The following is a 12667-nucleotide window of genomic DNA, read 5'->3' as shown; positions in this document are numbered from 1 at the left end:
CTGTCGCTTCTATTTGTTGGAGCGCAGTGCGGATTATTAACTTATGAAGTAACTGTTAGCAGCTATGTGTCTTTTTTTTTGAGTTTTACACTATTCTAACTTGTGATAAAATCATGATAAAATCGGAAAATGTTGGATATTGTAAAATTTTGTCAGTGTTCAGCTACCAGTAAAAATTATTAGAAAACATTAAAATTTTGTCAACTTAGTTTTTGTCACATTTTTAACACATTTGGGGGGTGGGAAGATGAAAATTAGAAACTTTAGAAACTCTATTTTTGAGTGGCACCCTAATACCTACCTATTTGTGGTTCTTCAAGCTGTTCCTGAGGTCCAATGCGGGTAACTCCTTCCTGTGAGGAAAATAAAAACATGTAAAAATGGTAGCCATATTCAAAATCTATATATACAAAAACACCAAAACAACTATTGTGCATTCTTGACATTAGTTGTCTGTGCTCAAAACACAAGCAATACTAGATATAATAAGAATTTTACACAATGATCTGAGAACCTTTCACTTTTAATCTTTCACTTAACTGACATAAAAAGTAGAATTTGTTTACTCTGAAGACTTATCTAATGGGATTAAAGGCTTTCTTATATGGTGTCAAGACCACATGTGCGCCCAGGTGGCCTCAGCTCTTCACATACAAGAAACAGTGTAATTGTCAGGCCTAAGGGTATGCTTGTCATTGTCAGAATCAGGACAGCTTACGCTCCCCTGAGTCTCAGCCTCAGAACTAAGAGCTTCTTATCCAACTGAGCTTTATGCATTGCGGAAGACACACATACACACACACACACACACACACACACAGACAGGAGATCAACGGGAAAGTTGGAGGGTAGAGTGAACAGAAAAGACAGTAGAAACGCACCTTTTCTCAAGAGTTTTCCTAGAAGAACAGAGAGAAAAAGTAGGAAAAGAGGAGGAGGAAGAATTTAGTAGAGAAAAAAAAGGAGATGGTTTCAGTCAAAACAGCTATAACAGTAACTAGAGAGCTGGGAAAAATAGAGCAAATGCAGAGAATTTCCATTTGTGGGAGTGTGCTTCATGTTCATGCAAATGTATATTTTTAGTGAAAGTGCTTCTGTACAAATGAGTGTTGTGTCTCTGGGGATGAAAGGAAACGTACAAAGAAAAGAACAGAGTGAAAGTACACACTTAATACCATCAAATACAACTAAAATGTATAAAACTATTAATGTCCATTTGCCTTTTTAGCATCATACCCTGAGGTGATAGAAGACGATCCCGGTGCTAAGAACATCTCTATCGAGAGTAACCAGGTGTGGACTGGGGGAGTTGATGAGGAATCCGGCCCGGTCTCTGTTGATGTCGACACTGTACTGCTCCAGGAGCTCCTTCTTGTCTCTCCAGCTCTCTGACCAATCCTTCGTCAGCTGCTCCACCTCAAGAGGAGACATGGATGAAGATGATGAGGAAAGGTAATTCAGACAGACAGTTAAAACCAGCGTTAAATATCTGTGGTCAGGAAGATAATGATGATACCACCTGCCGCCACTACTACTTCCACTACTAATATGTTAAATAATAATGATAAAAATAAAGATATTTACTACATTTAGTATATTTGTAAATGTTAATTTGTAAAGATTAACAGTTTAAACCCCAGAATTTGTGAAACAAAATTCAAAGTAATAAGAAAAACGTACGTTTTGTACGTATGTGTCACTGATGTCTACTTATTCCAACACCCAGATTGTGCGATATCCATGATGAGACATCTTCTGAGTAGGGATGATACGGTTACCGGTTTAATGATGAAAAAAACGGGTAAAACTCCCGACGGTCGTTATTACCATACAAATTTTTTATTACCATGATAACTGGGTTCCGTTACTACGCTTTGATGAACTCACAGCAAATACTGTCCAGCCAAACTGTCAACCAAAGTTATCGACAGTCTCCCAGAAGCAGGCGCACATGCGCCGTATGCAATGTGGGGTTGTTTGGGTCAATGTCAACATGGCAAGAGACAGCACTGCGGAGATTTTTCAGTCACTCTGATATTTGCAGAAGAGCGCTGAGGGAAACTTGATTGAAGAAAGTTGCTTTATAGCGAACGCAGGATGCTAACAGCTTGTAAACCTAAAAAGGTCTCAGTGTTACCTGCTCTTGTAAAAACACTACACGTTGTTCTGCTGCTGTATGCGTTGTGTGTCTGCAGCCCACGGCACATGATAACACGTTACGCAGTTTAGTCTACAACCAACATATCTTGTTCATAAAATCCAGCAGCTGTCAAATTAGTTGAAAAAGCTTCCCAACAGGAGAAATGCTGCAGACTCCTCTGTATTTATGTTAGTTGTTGGCTCATTGCAGTTACTATCACTGTCTTCTAAAGACTCATTTGCATTCACATAATGGTGCATGGGGTCATTGCATTACCTATATAATATAAAATCTTTAATGATAATGCACACCTAAATGGTTTTTATATGCTTATATAAGGTATTGGCTGTTATTATTTTAATGTTTTGCAAACAAAATGTTAAAATGTTTAATTGTGGTTTTCAATCTAAAACTTGAAACTTGATTAAATGGTTTCATTGTGTGTATCAGTGCATTTTAATCTTCTTTTAACAAAACCGTGATAATACTGATAACCGTGATCATTTTGGTCACTATAATCCTGACTTGACATTTTCATACCATTTCTTCCCTACTTCTGACATCCCAATACAAGTGGTGGAGGAAATCTTGTTTATGGAGCTAAATACATTAAAAAACTGCATTTGAAAATATTAACAGGGATGTTTTTACTATTTTCTATTAAAAGGTTCCCCATTAAGTCAACCTCAAAAGTCGAAAAATAGTATGCAGTAATCTCAAAATCTAGGGCAAGAAAGCTAGAAGTAGGTTTTTAAAAACTTCTGCTGTAACTCAGGTGAAGTGATCCTTTAACTGTGTATCATGAACACTTACAAATAAATCTGCATGACATACAGTAGGTCGATCTTTCTACATCCTTGTGACCTGACTAGAGTTCCAAATTCAAGCCGTCAATCTAAATAATGCAACATGCATTTGTGATGATGGACCCATTAAAAGGTCAGAGAGGTTTTAGGGAGCACAACATCTCCCGCATTCTGTTTATATTGCTATATGTTGTCTTTTATTTCTTAACAGGGACATTTGTGTAAAACTGATGAAAAACATTAAAGCACACTGGATTGATGTGCCAAGGACTACTGTATCTGACAGACAGATGTGACCATCAGTGTCGACCCTGTGTTACCTTTAGTTCATTCTGTAGCACGATGTCAGAAAGATTCCCATCCCTCTCATCGCTCAGGGATGGACTGAGATTACGCTGCTGTCAGTCAAGAGGGTAAAAAATGGTCAGTCAATATACTGTGCGAAAGGAAAATGTGACATTTGTTACAATGCAATCTTTACCACCCAGCGGATTAAAAATGTCACAAAAACACAAAAGCACTGTAAGTCTTTGCTAAAAAAAAAACAAACTTGTAATGTGGGACCATCTTTTATTCAAAGCCTTCCAGTACTAAGAGGGTTTTGTTGGGTGGGGGTGTTAACCCAGTGGGGTGGAGAGTTAGCGCTATGCCCCAACGATAAAAAGGTCACCATACCATTTCAAAGCTGAGCAGCATGCTCTTCAGCCTGTCAATCTCCTCTCTCAGCTCCCTGATCAGCCGAACATTGGCATCCTGCACAGAAATCAAAGCGCACATTAATTTCTAAACACATTTACTTTAAACATTAAATCTTGTCACCATACATTACAGCCACTGACCTCATTAACACGAGGCTTGTTAACAATATTTCTGGCATGGGCAGCGTAACGCAGGGTGCTGAGGGTCTCGTTATAACTGCTAGCAGAGGGTGACACAGCTGCAACACAAACACACAAGCAAAGACACACGTTAGCACTCACATCACAAGAAATAAGTATTTCAGTTTCAAGAGTGGGGCTTAAGGGACCATACCAGTGGTTTTGCCTATGTGGTCACATTACTGCACACCATTTTCCAAAGCATAACACCATTACTTTTTAAATACAATTTCCAACCCTCCAGTCAGCCTTTAGGTTCCTTTTAGTACATTACAAAAGATAACTAGCAGATTTGCTTGAGACAAAGTGGGTATTCTTAACAAACCAACGTGTACATACATTTATTTTTGTCAAAGTTACATTCTTGTTATGACAATGCAGCAGCTATGATGAGCAGGTGCAGTTTTGAAAAGTCTTGATGAGAACAAATGCTTACATGAAACATGCAAAAACTTGAGAGCATTAAATTAAAATGTTTTAATTTAATTTAATTATTTGTACCATCAATGATCCTTTTCATTTCCATGTTTGCTTTTAGAGTTTGATGTTGATATTAAACAGCCCGATCGCAAAGCCATTTAGCAAACAGCGCTAAACTTTCAGTTATATAACTTTCACAATACTGACATCGATTACACTTACTTGCAATCATGATGGTCTTAGAGTTCCCCCCTAGGCTGTCTTTCAGCAGCCAAGTTAGAACTGAGTCTCTGTAAGGGATGAAGCAGTGCCTCCTTCCACCTCCTCCTCCTCCTCCTCCAGACAGGGAGCTGCTGTGGCTACCCACCGTGCTGCCGTCGCCCTCAGAGGCCATACTGTTGATACTCTGACAGCTGCTAGACATCTGGGAGTTTTGGGCTATGGAGGCAGTGAAAACAATGAGGTTGAGGGAGAAGGAGAAAGTGTTATGGACAGAAGGGAATATTGTAAGGATAGAGGAAATGTGAAATGAAAAAAAATTTATATATATAAAAATTTCAAATAAATACTTACCCAGAGCAGATATGACGATGCCCAAAGTGACCAGCGACTTGTTGATGTTAGAGCCCTCTGTCAGTCTATCTCTGCAGTAGTGGGGGTCTGCTCGTTCACTATCAGACACAACATGGGGTTCATGTTATCCACAATGATTGAGGACATTGATTATTCAATAAAAATGTGGAATTGAGAATTTAGAAAATCTCAGGGCAGTCACCATGTTCCACTAGGGGGCAGTTTTGTCAATGACACTGAGTCAGAAGATGTTGACGAAAAAAACACAACAAAAGGAAATAACAGTTTTACCTCCCAGCCAAGTCCACCAGGTTAATCTTGCTGACCGTTTCTGAAGGAAGATTATTTTCTAGTATTGCCTGTGGAGAAAAGACAAGAGTAATCAGACTGGAATCTGCAAATGATGATAAATGTTCTCCCTGAAAAGAGATATTAACAATATTAACTGCACAATAGAATCCAACATAAGAAAGAGGTTATTAGCAGACTGAGTCATTAACATATGAGAGTAGCTATATATAAGCTGGTTGGAGAGCGGATGACCTGTGTATACTGGATGGTGAAAATGGCGTGGGATCTGCTGCTAGCATCATGGATGTGTGTTGCTGCGGTGATTCGGTTGGCAATGCCTTTCTCCAAAAGGTCCATGGCCTGCTTGCAGTCTGAGACCACATGCTGTGACAGGTCTGATTAGAGAGAGAAACAAACAGAGAAACTAAATGCTGAGAAAATGGAGCAAATACACAAAAGTGTTAAGGTTTTACGAAGGTTTAATAATTGACATAATTCCCACAGTGGAAAGTAATTCATGTGAAGCAGCTGAGGTGAATTTTATTGCTGGGTATCAAGAAGCACTTTACAAAAACAAAACATAATTAATTTTATAGAATCCTCCAAAAACACAAATGGTTAGGGTTGTGTATGGCTGCCAATGGAATAAGGTTACTCTGATAAAGTGAATAAAAAGAAATGAAACTGCTGTTTTGCAGTTTTTTAAAAACATTTCAGAGAGCTTAAAATGTTAACATAACACTGACAGCTACACTGACACTGCAACAAACAAAAAAAAGACATTCAGGCAGAAGAGGAAAACAAGCAGAGGGGTAGAGATGCAAAAAAAACCCAACTAGAAATATGTCTCATTAAAACTTGTTAACGTTTGATTCGGAATATTTTCCTACAGCATTTAGCAACAAAAAACAAGTCTTACAATGCTATACTTCCAGGGGTGAATCACATATCTCAAGAGGCTGTAAAACACATGCACACACACAGATTACCACAGAGCCTCATGATGTTATAACATGTGGTTACTTATTCCTTGTTTTATGTTTGTATGAACATTTAATACAAATATTTGGTTATTTAAGAGTCACAGTAAAACACTGTTTGATGGACACGTGGGGGATGGAGAAGGAGTTAAAGCTGGGAGTCCTAAATGTGCTCTGTGTGTATGGTGAAGTGTTCTCCTTGGGACCGTGAGGAAATGACTTCACTTCCTCTGGTCAACTGGGATTTCTCCTGATACAGACAATGAGTGGATGTGGGTCTTTAAACACAGAAAAGGAGGGCGGCTGAGAGGGAGAGAAAGATAGAGGAGGATGGCGGGAAACAGAGAATGAGAGAGAGAGAGACAGACAGAAAGCAAGAGATGCTAAAAGAGGAGTCTGGATTAGAGCCAGGACGGCCAATTCTGGACCAGATCAAAAGCTTCACAGCGGAACAAAATTCCACCACTGACCACAGTGACTTATAAACTAAACTTACAAAAGACAAGGATTGCTCAAAAGTCTATAATTTGACAAAATGAGTGTGTATGAGTGTAGAGAAAGAATATTTAACCTTTGGTGTCCACTCATCTTCACAGATTCATTTAGTCACTAGACTCTACTTAGAGCTCACACCCTGTGAAAGCACCTAAACATAAGCCCATAAAATGGAAATATGTCTGAGGCATCAGGGAGCTGCAAGATTTTGTAAAAGAACATTTTTCCTGTGCAAAGATTTTACTCTTAGTGAAATTATCCTGGTAGGGAAATGAGAAATTGCAGCCTCTAGACCTCTAGTTAAGTATTTAATCAGTAAGACAGACAGAGAAAGTCAAAAGGCAGAAATGATGTGTTGATTTATGAGCTCAACGCTTTGTGCAATTACACCTGGAACTGTGGGGATATGGCTCTGTGTTTTTAGGATAGATCTTTGTACAAATCCTCAGCACTCTACTTGGTCTGCACAGCTTTTTATGTCTATGTATGTATACAGTACAGGTCTTTGCCATCTACCACTTTACAACACATAAACTCTCACCTTGTACATAGGGTCCTTTCTCAGGGTGTTCTCTAACTCTCAGGGAGGCTCTCTTCTTCTGCTCTCCTCCACTCAGCAGGTCTCGCACACGCTCGTTATAGATCTCCAAAAAGCTGTGGAGATAAAACAATGTCCTGCTATGAAGATATAATGTCAGGACTGGATCATTTAATGTACATTGTATCCACACCATGAGATGCATACCACAGGCCTACATGCAGTCCTATTACACACGAGTTGTTTTACGTCAGTTCATCATCTGCATTTTCCTCAAAATGTCAGAAATAACCCATCTTTTGCCTTTAATGGAAAGTTGACAGTGCAGAGAGACAAAAGAGGGATTTGACATGTGGCTGTTATTTGAACGGGGTCGTAGTAATGGTTACAGGTCTATGTTTTAGACTGCTGGTCCAACCAAACAACCCAGAAAAGATAGAATCTTTCCTTGTATAGTAATGGCATTTCAACAAATTGTAATGGCATTTCAACAAAATTGTGGAAGTTCAGGATGCCCCCAACAAAAACATGAAAATCCAGTTTGTGATTTGCATTGTGTTGCCTGAAGCTTTGCAGCGTAATTGCAATGAGATAACTTCTGTTGTGAATTGGAGCAATATAAATAAACTGAATGGTTTCATAATTCTAATTTGAATTTCAACATCAGGAAAAGGCCCAGCTGCATGGTCTAAAAAGAGAAAGACAATCACACAAAGTCAGATAATAACACAGTACCTGATCTCCACTCTGCTTGAGTTTTGCCCATCAGGAAAAGTGTCTTCAGATCTAAAGAGACCCTGCAAAGAAAGGAGAGCTGCTATTTACTTCACACTACAACACCCAATACTCAAGTGGCTGAATTATCAGTGTGCTCAGTTCAATTAATTTTAAAATCCACTGGCTTACCTGGCAGATCCGAGGGGTCAAGCCAATAGAGTCCTGACATCATAAAAGAAGAAAACAACACAAAAACTGAGACTGAGAGAACAGTAGCATTAATTTGAGATGTAGAATTGTTTTTCTGAACAGAGTGCAGCAAGGTTTGGGTTATACTTTGTGTAACAGTTCCACTGCCTCCCAATGTATTTGGTGAATTTAGAGGTCTCAAAAATTTTTATAATGCCATGCAGCGATTCCAGTGTCCTCACCGGTGTCCCCATCATGGTGTACGTCTTCCCAGATCCTGTTTGGCCGTAAGCAAATAGACACACATTGTAGCCCTCAGACGCTCCGGATAGCGCCAACACACCCAGGTCCTGGAACACCTGAGGAATATTAAAACACACACCCTAAATCACAAATACACAAAGAAGGAACTACTGATGTCAAAAAATAACTGGGTGGAGTCAGACACCTGGATTTCCCTCCTTATTTTTTCAAAAGACTGCTGATTCAGTATGAAAATCACTTCAAACATACAAATTAATAATGGAATCAAACAAACCTAAAAGCATGTTTTACTAAAAAAAGGAGACACTTCTGTGGGCTGATGAGGTGTTTACATTGTAAGCCGGTTTCCTTGATCTTAATCACATTGTGTTTTTACATGAGTGTAGATTTATACCAAGGTTTCGAGATCACAATGCTGTGGCACCGGGCCAGCGTTGGGGAGGTAATGTTGCTTCCTGCTGAGGTGTGGGTAAGGGAGGTCAGCTAATACTGTGGGTAAACAATTTTGCAGTACGTGTATGAGAGAGAATCAAATGTGAGGGTAGGAAGACTCTGAAAAGTGACTGGGTCAGGAAAATAAACCTTCCCTAAAAGAGCGGTGGTGAGACGGGGAATCCGGGAGAGTCCCACTCAAAACAATCAACTGAGGCCTTCTGTTTTCCTTTCTCTCTGTGTCTGTATCCGAGACCCTGAGCCTGGAGATTATTAAAACCACCTATTATTATATCAGTATGAGTATAATGGGTACAAAACACATGTTGGAAAGAATATAAAATGTGTGTGTCTGTTCATGTTTTATGCTTGCAGTAACCAATAGGTTGTAATTACAGCAAATCAACACATCAGGCATTGTTTTTGTGAGCACTCAAAAGTTTTCATAATAACTGCACAATCGATGGAAAAACAATGAAAATCAATGTTTCTGCTAATGTGTGTACTGCAAATTGAAATATTTAAGCATTAAATTAGAGCAGATACAGTATATATGTGCACAGAAACAAGATGAATGAGTGAAATTAAAAAAATGTCACAGTAACCATACAATAACCATCTTCATCATAACAATACTATACAGCAACTCATAACAGCCATCACTTATTCACTGTTACTGACTCACACTCATATGATAACATACATATCAAAATACTTTTAATTAAAAATTAGATTTATACAAATCGAGTTTTGTGGTGAAATGTGTTATTGAAGTGCTTCATTATGACAATATTATGTGTGGTTTAAAATAAATAAACTGTATTGGGTTGTAATAAGAGGTGTTTCTAATATTTAGTCTACCCTCTTTAATGTAAACTGTTGTATTAGACTGCACTGGTTTTACCTTAGTGTACCTAATAAACTGGCGCTAATAAAAAGTGTGTTTCTCTTTTCAATGTATTATCATGAAGCTATATTTATTGAAATGATCGTTTTTATCCAAGATAATAGAATATCTTTATTGGCACATGCCTGCACTAGCATAGCAATAAAAGAAGATTTACCTGCTGGAATAGACAGAAATGCAATCTGGCTCTTCACAATGGACTAGTGGACTCAAAGCTAGGCTAGGTAATGTTGACAAACTAGCAAGGGAGCCGAGCCACTCCCCAAAACACATTTGCACAGGCAGAGTGCACACAGGTACAACCTTTTAACAATAACATTCAAGCACGTTCAAGATATCTAAAGCAAAAATTTCTACTTTCAAAGCCTTTATCATCACATCTAAATTATTACTGTAAATGCGATAATAAAAGAAAAATAACCCACATTAATCAATGTATTGTCACTGTTTATTTTACCAGCTGTTCATATTAACTTTAACTGTATATTTGGATCATGATTATTTAATACTTGCTTTTCAAATTAAGCATTTTCCAAACTTGAACAACTTTGTACAAACCCTACAAGTACGTAGACAGGCAGGTAGGCCGACCGAATGAAATGACTGGCGGTGCTTATTAAAGTCCTGCTAAAACCACAGATTTTAATTTTTGTTTAGAGCATTTGATTTACTGATTGCTGTCCGGATGTAAAAAGAATTTCAACAACAACAAAACATGAAATAAATTGCCTACCCTAAGCCAAACAGCTGAAAACCTGTAGCTGGCACTGCAATTAACAATTATTTTGATTATCGATTAATCTGCCCAATATCTTCTACATTAATTGATGTGACAAATGCCCATTAGTTCAACCACAAAGAATTAGCTAAACCTCATGGTGATGTGATCAAATTGCTTGTTTCGTCCAGCTAAAAGGTTCAAACCCCCAAGATATTGACTTTCCTGTCATCGAAGACAAAGAAAAGCAGCAAATCTTCATAATTAAGAAGCTGGAAACAGGGAATGTTTGCCGTTTCTGCTTGAAAAATTACTTAAAAGATTAACTGATTATCAAAATAGTTGCAGGTTATTTTTCTGTCATTCAACTTATCAATGAATCAGCTCATCGCTACAGCTCTACATGTGGTACTTGCGTCAAACTGTACCACGTCTACAACCAATCACAGTCCAGTTACGCTGATTGGCAAAACAGGTGCCAGGGGAGGAATATGAACCTAGTTCACCTTCAGAGCTGATAAACAGCCAACCAGCATATTCAGTTCTGTTTGTATAAGTGGCAGCTGTTTTTCATGGCATCACAGAGGCACAGAATTTGCAGACACGTATGGGTGTCAAAGTCAAATATCTTGCATTGTGATAATAAACGGATAACAGAATGGATAATTAATGAAACACCTTGCTGCACATGACACAATGTAGATGGTGAGCAATGTGGGTGTTTTCCACCCACATTACCAATGATAATATCATTTATTAAAAGGTCAGCAGCGCCTGTAGTACTTTCTTTGTGTGCATGCGTTACTGGTTAGAGGTAAGGCAAATGATCAGTCCTCTCTATTGTTATCCTTCCTTTGTTCATTATTACTGATAAGCAAAAGGAAACTTTATCAGAACGAGTTCCTGAGGACATCTGGCCTCATCGCAATCCAAAAGTAACACATGCGTTGGAGGAGGGCGTGAGGGGGACACAGCACATTCCCCCCCAGAACCATAACACACCCTGGAGATCAGTGAGGGGTCCACCCTCCCCTAGCCCCCGGGCTCAGGCCTGGACCACGGATACTGGTGGGTACACAGAAGAGAGAGGAGGAATGCTCTTAAAGCTACTTCGATCTCCAAGGATCAAACACAGATCTCATTTCAACATACCTCCCATGGGTGTGAGTGTGTGAGACTACCAACCACCATCAGGAGAAGTGAGAACCTGGAGCCAAGCCTGTGTATATTCTAGGCTTACAAAACGGTGGAATAGGTTTAGGTTGGATGTGGTTGAAAGCTCTTGTGAAAGGCCCTGGCCTTGTGAAAGCACCCTGAAAGGATTCAGTGGTCATCTGGTTGTTCTTAGGAGTGTGTGAATCTGTGTGTCCATATTCAACAGCCTTGAGTTTGAGTAAAAGTAAAATGTTAAACACTGATAAGGTGAAGTGGAGCTCACACAGAGACCAACATCTTATCTAACCACATTAACCAACTGATAAAGCAAAAGCCAGTGACTAAACAAACACCCAAGGTTAGGACAGAGACTTTTAAAATGCAATACAGAATACTGATCACTTGCTTGAAATGTTAGTCAGCACCACTGAAACATGAACATAGTTTTCAGTTACTTTGCTTTGAGTTACAACAGAATATGCAGTTGAAACACCACTTTGTCCATTTCACAGCTACAAATAACTATTAATTAATCTGTAGATAATACATTTAGTTTATAAAATGTCATCAAATACTGAAAAATGTCCATAAGAACTTTGTCAGACCAACAGTCCAAAACACAAAAGATATTCAATTTACTGTCATAGAAGACTAAGATGCAAATCTTCACAAATTAAAAGCTGGAACCTGTGATTTGTTTTCCATAAAAGACCTATACAGATTAGAAAATAACTGTTAGCTGCAGGCCTAAACCCTACAAACACCATTTTACATTTTAAAGTACTAATCTGTAGCCTAGCCAACAATGTGCAGACAACAGGTGCACGTGCAACTAGTAGTATGTGCTGCCCCAACGGCTGTGTAACCTTATAAATCACCCAACAGGCACTGCGGCAGAGACATTTAACACATTATTCCTATGCATTGGAATCCACTGAACGTTTGAGAGTGAAGACAGTTTTCTGAGCCCAACTAGGGCTTTTATAAGGATTATATGAATTCATCTGCAGATTATTTTATTGATTAATCAGTTAATTGTTTAAAATAATGTCCAACGACAGTGGAAAATGTCTCAGAGCACAGCATCACTTATTCAAATTGCTTATTTTATCAAACCAACAGCTCAAAACCCAAAGATATTTCTACAAAGATATCATACATAAC

At 38.6% G+C, this 12667-nt stretch overlaps 1 protein-coding gene across 2 annotated transcripts in view; it reads right to left on the bottom strand.

The window, feature by feature from the left end:
• stard9 (StAR-related lipid transfer (START) domain containing 9) overlaps positions 1 to 12667 on the bottom strand; it is a 47417-nt gene that overhangs the window by 21236 nt on the left and 13514 nt on the right. For both annotated transcript variants that reach the window (XM_038728272.1, XM_038728273.1), the window contains exons 4-16: positions 8270 to 8386; positions 8028 to 8060; positions 7857 to 7918; positions 7125 to 7237; positions 5361 to 5503; positions 5109 to 5176; positions 4818 to 4915; positions 4467 to 4682; positions 3786 to 3883; positions 3622 to 3699; positions 3267 to 3344; positions 1237 to 1416; positions 302 to 353 (exon numbers count right to left, since the gene is read on the bottom strand). In XM_038728272.1, coding sequence (XP_038584200.1) covers positions 302 to 353; positions 1237 to 1416; positions 3267 to 3344; positions 3622 to 3699; positions 3786 to 3883; positions 4467 to 4682; positions 4818 to 4915; positions 5109 to 5176; positions 5361 to 5503; positions 7125 to 7237; positions 7857 to 7918; positions 8028 to 8060; positions 8270 to 8386 — 1336 coding nt within the window. The remainder of the gene's footprint in view (positions 1 to 301; positions 354 to 1236; positions 1417 to 3266; positions 3345 to 3621; positions 3700 to 3785; positions 3884 to 4466; positions 4683 to 4817; positions 4916 to 5108; positions 5177 to 5360; positions 5504 to 7124; positions 7238 to 7856; positions 7919 to 8027; positions 8061 to 8269; positions 8387 to 12667) is intronic.

Source organism: Micropterus salmoides, unplaced genomic scaffold, assembly GCF_014851395.1.
Source record: "Micropterus salmoides isolate LMB-PRFRI ecotype aquatic unplaced genomic scaffold, ASM1485139v1 Ms_hic_scaffold_19, whole genome shotgun sequence".
NCBI classification, from domain to species: domain Eukaryota; kingdom Metazoa; phylum Chordata; class Actinopteri; order Centrarchiformes; family Centrarchidae; genus Micropterus; species Micropterus salmoides.
This window is presented reverse-complemented; position numbering and strand designations above follow the sequence as displayed.